The 19,222-nt window shown below is 40.1% G+C and overlaps 1 protein-coding gene across 1 annotated transcript; it reads left to right on the forward strand.

Annotated features, from left to right (window-relative positions):
* The first annotated feature begins 337 nt into the window (after nucleotides 1–337).
* BAAT (bile acid-CoA:amino acid N-acyltransferase) lies at nucleotides 338–18,880 on the forward strand. Its single transcript, XM_057720616.1, is given in 8 exon segments — nucleotides 338–357; nucleotides 1,390–1,532; nucleotides 1,535–1,579; nucleotides 1,582–1,899; nucleotides 4,504–4,542; nucleotides 4,545–4,705; nucleotides 18,255–18,441; nucleotides 18,444–18,880. Coding segments are annotated over 8 exon segments (1,350 nt in total).
* Nucleotides 18,881–19,222: the final 342 nt, after the last annotated feature.

Here is a 19,222-nt window from a genome sequence, read left to right on the forward strand (position 1 = left end):
AGTAGGCAGATCCTTAACCACTGCGCAACCTAGGAAGCCCAAGTGTTCTTTTACACCCTTTTTTTGTGGTTTAGTTTGGGTACTTTCAGTTGAGATGTCATTAAGTTTGCTGGTCCTTTACTCAGCTGTTTCCCATCCTCTGTTAAGTCTATCTAGTGAATTCTTCATTTCTGGTATTTTATTTTTTATTTCTAGCTTTTCTATTTAGTTTTTTTTTTACAGCTTCCATGCCCAGATGAAATTCTCAATCTTTTCATGTATTTTGTATGCCTTACCAATAGATCCTTTAGTACTTTTATCATAGTTATTTTTTAAATTAACCTTTTACTTTGAGACAATGGTAGATTCACATCAGTTGTAAGATAATAGAGTGAACACATGACCCTTTACCCAGATTCCACCCCCCCATGATAACATCTTGCAAAATTATAAAACAATATCACAAGAATATTGACACTAATACAATCAGGAGATAGACTATTTCCACCACCACAAGGATCTCCTCATAGTACCCTTGTATGGCCATCTCCCCCGACCATAATCCCTGAACCTTGGCCACCACTAACCTGTTCTCCATAATTCTGTCATTTCAAGAATGTTATATAAATGAAATCATCCAGTATGTAACCATTTGGGACTGGCTTTTTAAAATTCATATCATTCCCTTGTAATTCATCCAAGTTGTATATATCAATAATTCAATCTTTTTTTTTTTAATTGCTGAATAGCATCCTATTGTAGTTAGGATGCAAACTAACTATCAAAAAACAAAACAAAAACACTTCTGTGTACCTGAAGGTCTTATCAGCTTCTCGTTTTGCTTAGGACTGGATAAATCCTAACTACAAAGCAATAAGAATTTTTTTCCCCTAGGGAGCAATTTACGTCAGCCTCCTCATTCTTTTGAAAGATTGTTCTATTTTTTTATGCTCTGTTGTAGGTAAAATTTTAGATGCCAAGGTGTTCTGTTTGCAGGACTCAGGGAGAGGATTAGTAGTGGAGTTACCTGTTCCTTCCATAGAGATGTTCATCAAGTACCCTGTTTTCAACCCCACCTCTCACTCCTATTCTCTGTTGCACTTGATTTTTCAAGGGCTCTAGATGGCAGACTGTGATGTCTTCCTTGGATGTCTTAATATCATTCATGCATATTTTGACTGCTGCTTCCTCAGCCTTGGTTCATTGTCATTATGAAACTTACCTCACTTTGTATCTTCTAGAAATTTGTTGAACACTCCTAGGGCTCTTGAACTCGAAGATTATATCAGGATATTTGCTAACTGAAAAGTTAGAGCTCAATCCCAAGCAGCCTGATTCCTGGTCCAGTTTACTTTTCATTAACCTTATCACTGCCTTATTTCATTCTCCCATATTTCTTTCTGTGTTGAGGTTTACTGAAGGCATTACTGAAGAATCATCCAAGGTGCCACACTGTCACAATGAGTCAGCAACAGCTACTCCTGCAAGTGTACTTGTTGGTGAGCCAGAGCATACCGGAGCTACAGGCCTAACTTCATTTCAGATAGTGCTTCTTGGGCATCACTGGAAGATGAAAAGGGAAACCTGTTTCATTCTCAAGCCATAGGGCCAATGAAGTTGGTGAAGTGGACCAAGAGCATGCGTCTTCTCTTGGAGGTGATTATGTAGGAATCCACCCCATGGGTCTCCTCTGGTCCCTGAAACCTGAGAAGATATTAACTAAGCTGTTGAAAAGAGATATGATGAATAGCTGCTTGCAGGTCCAATTAAAACTTTATGATTCAGATGTAATGGTTACCCACATTGCCATCACTACTCCAAAGGTCAGCCTGAATTTGAAGAGGTGTTATGTAGCACCTGGTGTCACTGGCATCCAAGTCAAGGAAGGTCGCCTTCGGGGAACCCTCTTTCTCCTTCCAGGTGAGTGGAATTACCCTGGTTATTGTCGTCTTTTTTTTTTTTTTAATCCCTTACCCTCCTAGAAATTTAGCTTGGATATGGATAATATAGAGCACATTCCTTTTCTGACTTAGAATCAGAGGTAACTTTGGGTCAGAACAAGAATGTGGTGATAACTTCATTCCCACTCAAGTTTTATCTCAGCAATTCTGGAGCCTGTCTGAGGATATGACAGTAGTTTATGGAGACCCTGCATTATGGGATTTCCATAGCTTTGGATTTATGTGAAATTCATTTGCATTGAAGCCTAGCTATCTGAAGACACACATCCTGCTATGGAGCTGCATCCCAGCTTCTTTTGGGGGTTCTGTCATGTCTGAGTTTTAATTTAGGCATAGGTCATTGCATGATTGCCACAATAAGCTGGTGATATAATGGATTGGAATATTGCAACAAATATAGAGGATATAAAGAAACTTTCTACCTTCCAGTTCCATAAATATTGCATATTTATAGGATATTCCATAAATCAGCAGCTAATATAACTTGTTCCCTTAATGGCTTTAAAACTTATTGGAACATTCATAGTTTCTCATAGTGATATCAACTTACCAATAAGTGGTTCAAAACATCTATTGGTACATTTCTCAGCATTTATTGTGGGGCTGAATGAAGCAAAGTTAATTTCCCAGAAGTAGCCCTCAGTAGGTCCAGGTTTCAGGTGCGTCTGAGGTTGCCGTATTCAGACATGTGCCTTGATCTGGGATACAGCCATCACATCATCAGGACATATTCCCCCTCTCTCTGCTTTTTTTCTTTTCTTCTCTTTTTTCTTCTTCTCTCTCTTTTTTTTTTTTTAAATAGTCACCTTCTAGAACTGAGTTGGGTTAAGGAAACCTTAAGTGTTAGAGTTTTAGATGGTGTAGAAGGAGAAAAACTTCCCTTTGCAAATTCACCATGATCCATACAATTTTTTGGGTAAATTTGACATTTTTTACACCCAGTATTTAGCATATAGGCCACTTTTTTGTGTGTAGGGATCAGGAACTAAATGGCACAAACCTCCTTGCCTCTAATATTCAGTTAAGAATTTGGATATTCATGGAGGCCTTTCACCTTGGGATGATGTGCTGGTTTAGGGTGTGCTCTTTGTGAACCCTCTTAGATACCACGTGTGCTGGGTCTCCTGATTTGGGTACTTATTCTATCAAGGTACAAAAAAGGGTTGTGTCGTGTGGGCCAAAAGAGGTTGAGTCAAGTCTCGAAGAAGTTCTCAACAAAGTTTTCAAAATAAGATGCTCAGTACTCTTAAGTACTGTCAATCAGAAGATGCAAAAATATCCCTATTCATGTATTCAAATGGTATTTTCAAACTGAGATATATTCAGTATAACTTTATTCCTTCTTTTTTCAAGGTGAGAAAATATAGCAATATTTTGTTTTGAAAATTCGCAATACTCCTTTCAATCAAGTCACTCCTTTCAAATATGGATAGGATCAGACTTTCATAGCTAAAATCACTTATACAATAATAGAATATCCCCAATAAGGGTATGATAAATTACTTTCAGTATGTGGGCCTGCTTTATTTTGGAAGCAAGCTGCCTACACAGTGAGTGTAGAATGATACTCTGACCATCCCTATTTTGGTATAAAATTTCATCACTGTATAGTCAGATGAATGTAACAGAGCAGTTTAAGTCAGGATTTTAGCTAGCAAAATCATTTCAATAACTTTTTTTTTTTTTAAAGCCATATACTTCTTTGAGAACCCAATTAAATCTGTGGGCACTCTCATAAGTAAAATGCACATACAAACATATAGTCTTGCATATAATTTCAGGACCTTCACTGATTTCCTGAAGCCTATTTGTGTACCACTTTATAGGTTAAGAGGCCCTGGCCTGATTTCTATGGCTTTCTTTACTCCAGCACTATAGCTATGACTCATTATGAGTCCTGAATTCTCTTCGGCTGCAGAGATCAAACATGTCAGTGAACATGGTTTCCAATGAAACTTCCGAATATTATACTCCATTATATACTCAATCAGCTTTAATTCTGTGCCAGATACAAGGCTAAAAATGTGGAGATTCTATTGAAATTTAATACATTAATTCTAAAATTTGTGATGCATTTCTTCATGTTGTCATTTTTGTCTTCTTACCTTCCTTTCATACTCAATTCTGTGGTGTTTTTGTTTGTTTGGTTCATTGGTTTTCTTTTTTTTTAAATTAATTAATTAATTTATTTATTTATTTTATTGGCTGTGTTGGGTCTTTTTTGCTGTGCACGGGCTTTCTTTTTAGTTGCGGTGAGTGGGGGCTACTCTTCGTTGCGGTGCACCAGCTCCTCATTGCCGTGACTTCTCTTGTTGCAGAGCATGGGCTCTAGGCATGTGGGCTTCAGTAGTTGCAGCACATGGGCTCAATAGTTGTGGCTCACAGGCTCTAAAGCACAGGCTCAGTAGTTGTGGCACACGGGCTTAGTTGCTCCGTGGCATGTGGGATCCTCCTGGAGCAGGGATCGAACCCATGTCCCCTGCAATGGCAGGCGGATTCTCAACCACTGCACCACCTAGGAAGCCCTGGTTGTTTTTTTTTGTTTGTTTTTTTTTGTTTTCAGGACAGGGCTGTTTCCCAGGGGTAATTGATTTGTTTGGTGGTATGGTGGACTGATTGAAATCCGAGCTAGTCTCCTGGCCAGTCATGGTTTTGCTGCCTTGGCCTTGGCTTACTGTGACTATGAAGACCTGCCTTTCCAACTAGAGTAAGTAGATTTGGAATATTTTGAGGAAGCTGCCAATTTTCTCCTGAGACATCCTAAGGTAAATTTTGCCTTTTCAATTAGTTTCAGTACTTATTTTTCAATAACCATGATATTCTGTGACTTCTAATGTAGCAGGTAAAAATTCCTGAACATAGGGGCCACTTAAAATTTTATTTCTGCTGGAAGTAAGGAAGACACGTTGCTTCCACAACATTCCAAAATCATGAGCTACTCTGAAAGCACATCTGCTGTCAGTATAAATATTGCCAGTTTTGCCCTTGGCTAAAGTACAAGCCCATGTAAGTGTGTATAATTTAGCCTGTTGGGCCAAAGTAGCCATAGGTTAAAGAGGTTGCCTCAACAACATCAGAAGGAGTCGTAGTAGCTTACCCAGCACAATATTTGCCACTAGCACCTTTTAAAAAAGAACCACCAGTGAACCATGAAAGGTCAGCATTACTCAGAGGATTTTCCTGTAGATCATCATGAGCAGTCAGGAGGTGATTTCCCAATGTTAAGCTGTTGAAAGGGACTTCATCAGTGATGTAGAGAAGAGTAGCAGGGTTAAGCTTAATGCAATGTAGAAAAGTTATGTGAGGCACCGTTAACAAAAGGACTGCATGGGGGTGAGGTAGCTGACAGAAATGTTGAGAGTGATGAGAATTCAGAAAAGCTTCTAATGCATGAAGTATAAAAATGGTTGAAAGGGGATCCCACAATGATTTTCTCGGTGGACTTAACCAAAAGAGCAGGGACCTAATGACTCTAAGGCAAGGCAGGTATCCGCATACCACAGGGTCCTGTTGCTGGTTATGATACCCTATGGGTCAATGGTGGTCCCTGTGTTTTGGGGTGAGTACTCCAAGGACATTTCCTTCTTTTTTATATGCAAAAAGGAAAAAGGGAATCTGATAATTGGGATGCCCTAGGGCAGGTGAGTTCATCAAACTCTCCTTTCAGTCCTTAAAAGCTGCATCATCTGGTTTTTCCTATTAAATTGGGCTGGGGTTGTTATTTTTGAGTAAAACATACAGAGTCTCGGCCATAAGAGAGAAACTTGGAATCTGATCTCAGCGTAACCAACTAACCCAAGAAAACATCACAGATAATGTTTAGTTTTGGGTTTGGGGAAACTTAGGACACTATAAAGTCTATCTGGATATAGGTGTAGTCCTTTATCAAACCTGGGTTTGGACAAACTGAAATTTTTCTTTGGTGGACTTACGTCCCTTTGAGGCTAAAAGCTTTAGCAAGTGAATGTTGTCTTCCTGTGACGAGGCTTGAGAAGGAGAGCACAGAAGCAAATCATCCGTACATTGCAACAAATCATCCAGATCAACCTTCAGGATTTGAGAAATAAGAAGGACTCTTAGGAAACCTGAGGCAGGTTTTCTTCCCAAGTAAAGGTGAAAGTTAATGGCTGAGGACTTCCCTCGTGGTGCAGTGGTTAAAAATCCACCTGCCAATGCAAAGGACATGGGTTTTAAGCCCTGGTCTGGGAAGATCCCACATGCATTGGAGCAACTAAGCCCATGTGCCACAACTACTGAGCCTGCTCTCTAGAGCCTGCGAGCCACAACTATTGAGCCTGCATGCCATAGCTACTGAAGCCCATATTTCTAGAGCCAATGCTCCATAACAAGAGAAGCCACCACAATGAGAAGCCTGCACACTGCAACGAAGAGTAGCCCCTGCTCAACACAACTAGAGAAAGCCCGCTCGCAGCAAGGAAGACCCGACACAGCCAATAAGTAAATAAATAAATAAATAAATATTTTTAAAAGTTAATGGCTGGCTTCACCAACTGGAATACTAGAGAATCCACTGCATAAATCAATTACAGTAAAGAATTTACTTCCATTGAGAATGGATGTTAGTAATATATGAGATTAGGAACAACAGGGGGTTGAGGGAAAACAGTGTTGTTTATTACCTGGAAATTCTGGATGAACCTCCATCCTGGGTCCTAGGTTCTCTCACAGGTCAAACAGAAGTATTAGAAAGACTAGTACAAGGGGTAATGAAGTCTTGAGACTTGTAATCTTCTATTATGGGCTTCATGCCTTGAAGGGCTTCTTTACTTACAGGGTATTGATTAATTCTGGGAAGAGTTTTTGAGGGACCTATCTGAATTGTGATGCGAGGCATGCTGTAAACTTTGCCAGTGTCAGTTGGAGATTTTGTCCATAGGAGGCTAGTAGCTGTTTCAATAGGACAAATAATCTGTGTTTTGAGAATCAGCTCTAGGACTGTCAGAGCTGAAGCAATTAAAAGATGTCAAAGGGTCATTTAATTTACATGATCGGTTACTTTGATGACTACTGTCAAATTTTAGAATTATTTTCCCCTTTTGGGAAAAAGAAATTCTGGCATGGATACTTCTCTAAGAATTCTTGACTTAAGAAATGAATAAGGGCAGAGGAGCTAAGGAGAAAAGGGTGTGTACCTCTCAAAGGGCCTAAATAAAATGCAGTAGGTTCAGAGACAGGAAGCTCTTTGGGTTCATTAGAGATTCCACTATACGAACTGCTTTAGTACTCCAAGGCAGGGACTGCTTTACAGTAGTGGTGTTGAGCACCAAGACTGTGGTTCCGGTGTCAGTTGCGACTGGAAGAGATTCATCCTTAATCTGGAGAAATGTTTCTCCAATTCTGTTAAGAGGGAAGATTGGGAACAGCCCTTGGAGTCCCCGCCAAGCCCCATTGTTGAGAATTGGGAGGACATTGGAAACACTGGTTAGAGGGCAGAAGGTGCTTAAAGTGCTTAAATGTGTAATAATCTTTTCTTCTGACTGCTGACTCCTCGTGACAATAGCTCTTTGTGACAAACTAGGAGGGTTTTGGTTTCATTTAGGGACTTACATTTGCTGGAGTTGAAGATTAAGGATTTTGATGGTCTTTCATTTAGGTGACTCAGCTAGAGTGTGAGAGAGATGGTTTGCCAGATTAACTAAACTCTAGAGTGGAAAACTCTAGTTTCCCATGCCATTCTGGTTCTTTTTAGTAGAAGGGAAACATCCTGAGTCAACCCATTAATAAACATAAAGTTAGAAGTTATCTGGGTGGAATCAACCTCCAAAAGAAGATCAGAATTTTCTTTAGAAATAATCTGAAGTTGACTGTAATAGTCATGAGCAGATTTATCAAGTTTTCATGTAAAAAAAATGAACTTTGTTCCCATCAACAGGCTTTGAAAAAGTCACCTAGCAATTGCCCAAGCTTGACCATATAATAAGTGAGTAGGCTGGTCTCCATGTTGTAATCTTAGGTGTTGATGGGAATAATCAGTAAACAGTCTCTAATAGGGATAGAAAAGAGTTTTATTTAAGCCAAACTGAGGACTATAGCTCAGGAGACAGCCTCTCAGATAACTCTGAGAAACTGCTCCACTGAAACATGGTTTTAGCATAGTCATATACCTTATCAGAACAAAGAATATACATCAGACATGACAGGGGTATATTCCTTCAAGTGTCCAAAAGAGACAGGTTTAGTATATGTAGAGTGAGACAGCAGGACGCTGGTGTCTGGGAAGGAACATTATCTTCGAGGGAGTGTTAATATGGATGTCATAAGAAGGGAGTTTTTTTCCTTATCTTCAAAACAGACATTCTTTATCGTAATGGTTAAAGCAGATGTGCTGTGTGTGTTTGACAGGCTGTTTTAGTTCACACAAAGTTCAGGCTGAAAGTAAGCCAGAATGACTTCCCCATGCCTCAATGTGCAAAAATTTTCTCCATCAGAGGGAACTTTCAGGATTTTCCCAACTAGGAGTTTTCATCTAATGCTGGGCCTGGCCTTCACTGACAAGCTTACGAACTAGCAGATAAAGTTAGAAAAACCAGATTGATAAGTTTGAATGACTATATTAAATTCCTCACCAAATTTGTGAGGACCTTTGGTTACTTTGGGAAAATCTTTGACTATGGCTCACAGTTCAACTTTAGTTCAGGAAATATAAAAAATAAAGCCTCTGCATCCTCATAGGGCTTAGTTTTAAAGGGACTAGCTTTGACAAGTTCAGAGAAAAAGGGTGTGGGGAGAGTTTCAGAGAAAAAGTGAATCTGATGAGAGAATTAGTATGAATAAATTGAGGGTAGAGAAGAGGTGTAGGTGGCATTGAAGGGAAGGAGGAAGATGGTGCCCGGGACTCTGGACCTGAGGAGGTGAGGGAGGGAGACAAGATGGCATCAGAGGCAGAGGCTGAGATGAAGAAGCCAAAGATGAGCCTGAGCTTTAGGAGGCATTTTATTTTTTTTTAAATCGTTCAAGTTTGCCTCAGTTAGTCTTTTGTTTTTTTTTAGAAAGCTTTTATTTATTTATTTATTTTTGGTGCACGGGCTTAGCTGCTCCGCGGCATGTGGGATCTTCCTGGAGCAGGGATTGAACTCATGTCCTCTGCATTGGCAGGCAGATTCCCAACCACTGGGCCACCTAGGAAGCCCGCCTCAGTTAATCTTAAAATCTTATTTTGCAGAGAGGCAGTTGCAGACTCTTGATAATGTTGGGAAGTCTCCGTGGATGAAAAATTAATCAACAGTTGATCTTAAGGAGAAATAGAGAATTTTATTCAAGCCAACCTGATGGTTATAACCTAGGAGACAGTCTTTCAGAAAGGTCTGAGGACTGTTCCGCTTGTTTAGAAGTAAAAGGCACAATATACATTCTCAAAACAAAGGATCATACATCAGAATGGCACACTGACATTTTGTGTAAAGTCCACCAAAGATACATGGTCCAGACAAGCATGTACAAAACGAGCAACAGGTCACCATGACCCCCTCCAGGATTAGGAAAGGAATGTCATCTTTTAAGGAGTTACGTTGCTGGTGTGTGAAGAAGGGAAAATGTTGATCTTTATGGTCGAGTGGGCATTCCCGCCTTGAGGAGGTTTGGTTAATGGATAATGCAGATGCACACTGCACATAGGGAGGGCCCAGTTGGACAGGGAGTATGTTATGCTTTAATTTTCTTATCTGGACTCAAATTGTAAATTTTATTCCATCACCTCAAAATACCAGTCAGAATAGGCATTCCATTCAGTTCTGAAGATTTTTGAGCTCTTGTAATCCAATTCAGTTTTAAGAAAATTAAATTCAGGGACTTCAAAAGTTACCCATAATGGGCATTGATATTCTAAATTGCCTTTGGTCAGGTCAGTCCATTTAGTTAGAAATGTGCATGAGGAAGGACCGAGGTTTTTAAACATAAAATTGGCTAGAGTCTCAGTGGGGGTGGAGGTGTGTGCCCTCAAAATATTTATATACCTGGGATCCCCTTTCTCAGAGATTTTTCCCTAGAGTAAAAGAATAATCTTCCAACTTAAACAACTTACAACTCAAACAGCTCAGTTTAAACAGCTTGCACTCAAACTGTCTGCAGGCCTAATACCAGCCAGTTTTGAGGGAGCAGGTTGGTCCTGGAGGAGTCAGGCCAAAGGCTTCTCAGCTAGTTCCCATGGAACAGCCCCTATTCCAAAGGAATGGGCTGATGGCTGACCTGACTCAGTTTCAGTGAAACAGCCTTGTGCCTGAAGGAGCTGGGCTGACAGCTTCTCAGCCAATTTCAGTTGAAACAGTCTGTCACAAAATCAGACTGAAGTGGCAAAAGAGTACCTGCATATAGAACAAGGCTTTAACCAGAAAGAGTGAGACCTTAAAATAGATCCCTAATACAGCCTGAAGAGCTTCAAATGCAAAGAGGTGTCAACTGAAAAAAGAAAAAGAAAAAAAAAGCACAGCCTAAAAGTTGAGAATTATGTTTTATTCAGCAGACAAACTGAGGACTTAAGCCCAACAGGCAGCCTCTCAGATAGCTCTGAGGGACTGCTCTGAAGAGGTAAGGGAGAAGGCAGGATATGTAGGAGTTTTGCAGCAAAAACCAGGTACATCAAAAGATTACTGTTAGGGGAGGAAAAAGATGGCGGCGAAGTAGAGGGATGTGGAATGCATCCCTCTCCACAGATGCATTGGGAATACACTGAAGGATGCAATAATTCCCACAGAGAACCAGCTGAACACCAGCAGACGGCCTCGGACGCCGGAAAGGACCGCAAGGAGCCCAACATGACTGGTAGGGAGGCATCTACGGCAGCTAAAAGAGGGTGAAGCAGCGGAGCTGTGGCAGACGGGAGGGAGTGAGAAACTTACGGAGGGTCCGCAGCGCAGCTTAGCGTTCCCGGACCGAGACGTCGATCCACAGCTAAACAGAGGGTCCGGGAGCACGAGCGTGGGAACCAGAGAGCTGGTTCAGGGTGAGAAACATTGTTGCCAGTAAGGTGACGGACCGAGAGGACAGGAGGGAAGAGGTCTGTGGCGAGGAGTGCCTGCCCCTGAGAGCTGCCTGGCCATGATGGCGGCTGGAGGCTGCAGGCTCCCGGGCGGGGGGGAGGAGCCGCGCGCATAGCCTCTCTCTCTCTTTCGGCGCCTCTGCAACAGGCAGTGGAGAGACGCCCCGTTGGCCACCTAAGGCGCTCAGGGATAACAAGCACCCTCAGGCACTCGGGCGGGGCTAGATTAAAACCCCTTGGAATGCTGGCAGCAGGGAGGCTGACGAGAAAACAACAACAACAACAACAACAAACCCGAGAGAGGCCCAACTCTAAGACTTTCTGTTTACGCCTGAGCCACCAGCGTCCCTCTGCAACAGGCACCTCCAAGCCCCTCTGAAACAACAGTGCGCCACTGCTCACTCACTCCCAGGGGAAGGAGCCACTATTGTATCCTCTCCCTCCCCACATACCAACGCTTACAGTCGAACAATAAAGGAACCTCTGCTGGTCACAGAATAATGCAAAAAAACCCAACGCAAGTAGAAGGACACTTACAGCTGAGACTCTAAGGAAACAGAAATAGTAGTATCAATTCCTATTGAACTGGTCCATTCTGGGATCAGTTCTGGATTTTTTTCTTCTTTTTTTTCTCTCTCTCTTTTTTTTTTTTCTTTATTAAATACGATCTTAGCCCTAAGGGATCTACAAGTTTTATAACATAATTTTTAATGATTTTTTTTTTTTGCCTTTTTATATACTTCTATATCTAGCTAAGTTTTTGGTAGTACGGACAATATATCTCTCATACTTTCTTTTCATCCCTATCTTTTATACATTTCTATTCCTTTCTTTTTATTTGCATATTTCCAACCACAGTACGCTCTTCTGTTCCCCTTTCTTCCAGCCATTTTAAGTTTATTTTATCTTAACATACTTATAAGCAACACTATCGATCTGCTCAGACTCCTTGCTCTATTCTCCAGATGATGCACCACCTTGGTATTTAATATTAGGTTTTTGTCTTTATCTTAGTTCTTAGTACAGTTGTCTAATTTCATTCTGAGAATCTCCATTCTCTCTGGTGGTACTCCAGCTCTTTTCTATATTTGATCCTAGCTTACAAAATCTCCCTGGATTAATGTTTGTATGTGTAAGGTGTTATTTGTTTGTTTGTTTGCTTTTGCTTTTGTCTCTGATTTGTTCTGTTTCAGTTGTCAATTTCTGTTGGGTTTCTCTTTGAATATCTGATAGCATACTGGGGTTCTATCAGGACTTTCTAGAGCCTTATGTCCTAATGGATTCAGTAATTGTGTGTCTTATACATGTATGTGTTTCCTAGACTTAGTATTTGCTTAGTCCAATACTTGGACATTAGTCTGAGGCTTGGACAGTCTTCTATAAACACCTCTATTGCCAGGACAAGCAACCCCAAAAGTTTGGACAACCATGAGGCAACAAAGAAAAACCATGCAGGCAAAGGAGCAGGAAAAAAACCCACAAGACCAAATAAATGAGGAGGAAATAGGAAAAATGCCTGAAAAAGAATTTAGAGTAATGATAGTAAAAATGATACAAAATCTCGATAACAAAATAGAGAAAGTACAAGAAACAGTTCATAAGAACTCAGAAAAACAAACAGCAATGGATAACAAAATAACTGAAATTAAAAATACTCTAGATGCTATAACCAGCAGAATGACTGAGGCAGAAAAACAAATAAGTGAGTTGGAAGATAGAATGGGGGAAATAAACACCACAGAGCAGGAAAAAGAAAAGAGAATAAAAAGATTAGAAGACAGTCTCAGAGACCTCAGTGATAACATTAAGTGTACCAACATTCGAATTATAGGCATCCCAGAAGAAGAAGAACACAAGAAAGGGTCTGAGAAAATATTTGAAGAGGTTCTAGTGGAAAACTTCCCCAACATGGGAAAGGAAATAATTCACCAAGTCCAAGAAGCACAGAGAGTCCCATACAGAATAAACCCAAGGAGAAATACACCAAGGCACATATTAATCAAACTAATGACAATTAAACACAAAGAAAAAATATTAAAAGCAGCAAGAGAAAAGCAACAAACAACATATAAGGGAAAACCCATAAGGATAACAGCTGACCTTTCTACAGAAATTCTGCAGGCCAGAAGGGAATGGCAGGATATACTGAAAGTCCTGAAAGAGAGAAACCTACAGCCAAGAATACTCTACCCAGCAAGAATCTCATTCAGATTTGAGGGAGAAATCAAAAGCTTTCCAGACAAGCAAAAGTTAAGAGAATTCAGCACCACCAAACCAGCCTTACAACAAGTGCTAAAGGAACTTCTCTAAGTAGGACACACAAGAAAAGGAAAACACCTACAAATACAAACCCAAAACAATTCAGAAAATGGTAATTGGAACACACATGTCAATAATCACCTTAAATGTAAATGCATGAAATGCTCCAACCAAAAGACACAGACTGGCTGAATGGATACAAAAACAAGACCCTTCTATATGCTGCCTACAAGAAACCCACTTCAGACCAAGGGATATATATAGACTGAAAGGAAAGGGATGGAAAAAGATATTCCATGCAAATGGAAGTCAAAAGAAAGCTGAAGGAGCAATACTCATATCAGACAAATTAGACTTGAAAGTAAAGACTATGACAAGAGACAAGGAAGGACACTACATAATGATCTAGGGATGAATCCAAGAAGAACATATAGCAATTGTAAACATCTATGCACCCAACATAGGAACACCTCAATATATGACAAATGCTAACAGCTATAAAAGGGGACATCGACAGTAACACAATAATAGTGGGAGACTTGAACACCCCACTTACATCAATGGACAGATCCCCAACAGAAAATAAATAAAGACACACAAGCTTTAAATGACACATTAGACCATCTCGACTTAATTGATATTTATAGGACATTCCATCCAAAAACGACAGATTACACTTTCTTCTCAAGTGCACACGGAACATTTTCCAGGATAGATCACATCTTGGGTCACAAATCAAACCTCAGCAAATTCAAGAAAATTGAAATCATATCAAGCATCTTCTCAGACCACAACGCCATGAGACTAGATATCAATTACAGGAAAAAAACTGCAAAAAATACAAACACATGGAGGCTAAACAATTCACTCTTAAACAACCAAGGAATCACTAAAGAAATCAAAGAGGAAATCCAAAAATATCTAGAAACAAATGACAACGAAAACACAACAACCCAAAACCTATGGGATGCAGCAAAAGCAGTTCTAAGAGGGAAGTTTATAGCAATACAGTCCTACCTTAAGAAACAAGAAAATGATTGAATAAACAACCTAACCTTACACCTAAAACAACTAGAGAAAGAAGAACAAAGAAACCCCAAAGTGAGCAGAAGGAAGGAAATCATAAAGATCAGAGCAGAAATAAATGAAAAAGAAAGGAAGGAAACCATAGCAAAAATAAATAAAACTAAAAGCTGGTTCTTTGAGAAGATTAACAAAATTGATAAACCATTAGCCAGACTCATCAAGAAAAAAAGGGAGAAGATGCAAATCAACAGAATTAGAAATGAAAAAGGAGAAGTAACAACCGACACCACAGAAATACAAAAGATCATGAGAGACTACTACAAGCAACTATATGCCAATCAATTGGATAACCTGGAAGAAATGGATACATTCTTAGAAAAATACAATCTTACAAGACTGAACCAGGAAGAAATAGAAACCATGAACAGACCAATCACAAGTACAGAAATTGAGGCAGTGATTAAAAATCTCCCAACACACAAAAGCCCAGGACCAGATGGGTTCACTGGCGAATTCTATCAAACATTTAGAGAAGAGCTAACACCTATCCTTCTCAAACTCTTCCAAAATATTGCAGAAGGCGGAACTCTCCCAAACTCATTCTACGAGGCTACCATCACCCTGACACCAAAACCAGGCAAACATATCACAAAAAAAGAAAACGACAGACCAATATCACTGATGAATATAGATGCAAAAATCCTCAACAAAATACTAGCTAACAGACTGCAACAGCACATTAAAAAAATCATACACCATGATCAAGTGGGGTTTATCCCTGGGATGCAAGGATTCTTCAATATACACAAATCAATCAACGTGATACATCATATCAACAAATTGAAGGATAAAAACTATATGATCATCTCAATAGATGCAGAAAAAGCTTTTGACAAAGTTCAACATCCATTTATGATAAAAGCTCTCCAGAAAATGGGCATAGAAGGAAATTACCTCAACATAATAAAAGCCATATATGAGAAACCCAAAGCCAACATTGTTCTCAATGGGGAAAAACTGGAAGAATTTCCTCTCAGAACAGGAACAAGACAAGGGTGTCCAGTCTCACCATTATTATTCAACATAGTTTTGGAAGTTTTAGCCACAGCAATCAGAGAAGAAAAAGAAATAAAAGGAATCCAAATTGGAAAAGAAGAAGTAAAATTGTCACTCTTTGCAGATGACATGATAGTATATATAGAAAACCCTAAAGACTCTACCAGAAACCTGCTAGCACTAATTGGTGAGTTTAGTAAAGTAGCAGGATACAAAATTAATGCCCAGAAATCTCTTGCATTCCTATACACTAACAACGGAAGAGCAGAAAGAGAAATTAAGGAAACTCTCCCATTCACCACTGCAACAAAAGGAATAAAATACCTAGGAATAAACCTGCCTAAGGAGGCAAAAGATCTGTATGCAGAAAACTTTAAGACATTGATGAAAGAAATCAAAGACGACACAAACAGATGGAGGGACATACCATGTTCCTGGATTCGAAGAATCAACATCGTGAAAATGACTGTACTACCCAAAGCAATTTACAGATTCAATGCAATCCCCATCAAATTACCAATGGCATTTTTCACAGAACTAGAGCAAGAAATCTTATGATTTGTATGGAAACGCAAAAGACCCCAAATAGCCAAAGTAATCTTGAGAAGGAAAAATGGAGTTGGTGGAATCAGGCTTCCTGACTTCAAACTATACTACAAGGCCATAGTGATCAAGACAGTATGGTACTGGCACAAAAATAGAAAGGACGATCAATGGAATAGAATAGAGAACTCAGAAGTAAGCCCAAACACATATGGGCACCTTATCTTTGACAAAGGAGGCAAGAATATACAATGGAAAAAAGACAGCCTCTTCAATAAGTGGTGCTGGGAAAATTGGACAACAACATGTAAAAGAATGAAATTAGAACACTTCCTAACACCATACACAAAAGTAAACTCCAAATGGATTAAAGACCTACATGTAAGGCCAGACACTATAAAACTCCTAGAGGAAAACATAGGCAGAACACTCTATGACATCCATCAAAGCAAGATCCTTTTGGACCCACCTCCTAGAATCATGGAAATAAAATCAAGAATAAACAAATGGGACCTCATGAAACTTAAAAGCTTTTGCACAGTGAAAGAAACCATAAACAAGACTAAAAGGCAACCCTCAGAATGGGAAAAAAATAGTTGCCTATGAAACAACAGACAAAGGATTAACCTCCAAAATATACAAGCAGCTCATGCAACTTAATACCAAAAAAGCAAATAACCCAATCTACAAATGGGCAGATGACCTAAATAAACATTTCTCCAAAGAAGACATACAGATGGCCAACACACACATGAAAAGATGCTCAACATCACTAACCATCAGAGAAATGCAAGTCAAAGTCACAATGAGGTATCACCTCACACCAATCAGAATGGCCATCATCACAAAATCTGGAAACAACAAATGCTGGAGAGGGTGTGGAGAAAAGGGAACTCTCCTGCACTGTTGGTCGGACTGTAAGTTGGTACAGCCACTATGGAAAACAATTTGGAGGTTCCATAAAAAACTGCAAATAGAACTACCATATGATCCAGTAATCCCACTCCTGGGCATATACCCAAAGAAAACCATAATCCCAAAAGAAACTTGTACCATAATGTTTATTGCAGCACTATTTACAATAGCCAGGACATGGAAGCAACCTAAATGCCCATCAACAAATGAATGGATAAATATGATGTGGCATATATATACAATGGAATATTACTCAGCTATAAAAAGGGACGAGATGGAGCTATATGTAATGAGTTCGATAGAACTACAATCTGTCATACAGAGTGAAGTAAGTCAGAAAGAGAGAGACAAATATTGTATGCTAACTCACATATATGGAATCTAAAAATGGTACTGATGAACTCAGTGACAAGAACAAGGAAACAGATACAGAGAATGGACTGGAGAACTCGAGGTTTGGGAGGGGGTAGGGGGTGAAGGGGAAGCTGAGACGAAGCGAGAGAGTAGCACAGACATATATATATTACCAACTGTAAAATAGATAGTCAGTGGGAAGTTGTTGTATAACAAAGGGAGTCCAACTCAAGGATGGAAGATGCCTTAGAGGACTGGGGCGGGGAGGGTGGGGGGGACTCGAGGGGGTGGAGTCAAGGAAGAGAGGGAATATGGGGATATGTGTATAAAAACAGATGATTGAACTTGGTGTACCCCCCAAAAAATAATAAATAAATAAATAAATAAATAAATAAAATTAAAAAAAAAAAAGATTACTGTTAATTATAGAAAACCAGACATCTCAAGTTAATGAATTTAGTGCTTTTCTGTGTAGAGGAAGATGCAAGATTCTGGGCTGACTGAAATGATTCCTTTGATACACACCTCAGCTATCTGGGGCCAGCATCCTCTTTGTTTCCATCCTGAGTTCCCTCAGGACTTGTCTTCAGAGGCGGCTGTTGTGGCTGATGGCTTGATGGCTGCAACATCCTTTTTTTACTGATATGGCAGATGTCATTCTTAGTGCACAGACTGCAAAGGCTCCAATCCAGGAGAAAGATGTATCTTCAAACTCCAGAGTCAGAAAAGCATTGAGCAATAACGGGCTCAATTGTGGGCACCACAACTCTTTGCTCACCAGCTTTAGAGCCTTTGAGGGTCTCCTCTTGTCCTTGTATGGGCCACCAAATGTTGACCCAAAACAAACAGAATGCCAGATATTTCTCCAGCAAAGATGGGGTTATTCAGGATCAGCAGAGATTGTAGTTTAGGGTCTGGAATCATGGTGAACTGCATGCAAGTCCCTGCGCAGCAAGGGAAGGAGAAGGAATTCCTGGAGGAGAAAAGGAAGATGGGAGGGCTTACAGTAAACAAAGAGCCCAAGGCTTTTCTTTGGCCGAGTCCTTGCCTGGAAAGAAGAGGAGTCTTTCTACCTGTTGGGCTCTGCTATTGCAGGGTGTGAGAGCTCCCCCTTCTGGTCTCCCAGTTGTATTTAATTGAGGTTTCTCCTTACCATTTTTTTACAGGTCCTTGGCCTGGGCACTGGGGTAATCTCCACATCCAAAGGAGCAGAGATTGGACTCGCCATGGCTATTCACCTAAAAGAAGTCACAGCCACCATGCTTAATAATGGGCCCAACTTTATTCTTTACATTCCACAGGTATATCGTGGTCAGATATGTCAGCCCTTGCCATTCTCTCCTCATTTGCTATCAGTACCTTAGGATTAGTAGGGTTACAGCACATTTTTAAGCTAACTAGAGCTGAAGCCAGTGAGACTTTTCTCCCCATTGAAAAGGCCCAGGGACACTTCCTCTTCATTGTGGGAGAAGAAGATAAGAATGGCAACAGCAAAGCATATGTAGAGCAAGCCACAGAACAGCTCAGGAGGCATGGGAAGAACAACTGGACTCTGCTGTCTTACCTGGGGGTGTGCCACCTGATAGAGCCCCCCTACTCCCCACTGTACTGTGCCTCCAGAATCTCCAGTCTCCACCTCTGCCCGCACTGGGGAGGAGAGGTGATCCCACATGCAGCTGCACAAAAACATTCTTGGAAGGAGATCCAGAAGTTTCTCAGGAAACACCTTATTCCAGTCATGACCAGTCACCTCTGTGAAGAGCTAATAATCCTGCAAATAGAGAAGCAATAGGGTGCTTTACCAGACCTCCACATGATTTTCATGGAACAATGCTTTTGACCTTTTCTTGTAAGAAGGAAGTTACAGCCAAAGAAAGCAGGACTGAGAATGGTTATGCCTTGACTTTGGAAAGGGAAAAATGGTTTCCACTTAATCCAATATCATAAACTGAGGAGTTTATGTTTTTAGAAATGTAAACTGAGGGCTCTACCTGCTTTAAAATATTTCAGTTTACAATTATAGCAATTCTCTAGGGAAAAAAAGAATTATTAAAAAGAACCACAGAATCCCCTGGCTTGTAAAACAATCATGAATAGAATCAGGTGCTAACAAGTTGATTTCTTAAAACTCAAA

This window comes from Hippopotamus amphibius, chromosome 2 (assembly GCF_030028045.1).
Source record: "Hippopotamus amphibius kiboko isolate mHipAmp2 chromosome 2, mHipAmp2.hap2, whole genome shotgun sequence".
Classification (NCBI taxonomy): Eukaryota; Metazoa; Chordata; class Mammalia; order Artiodactyla; family Hippopotamidae; genus Hippopotamus; species Hippopotamus amphibius.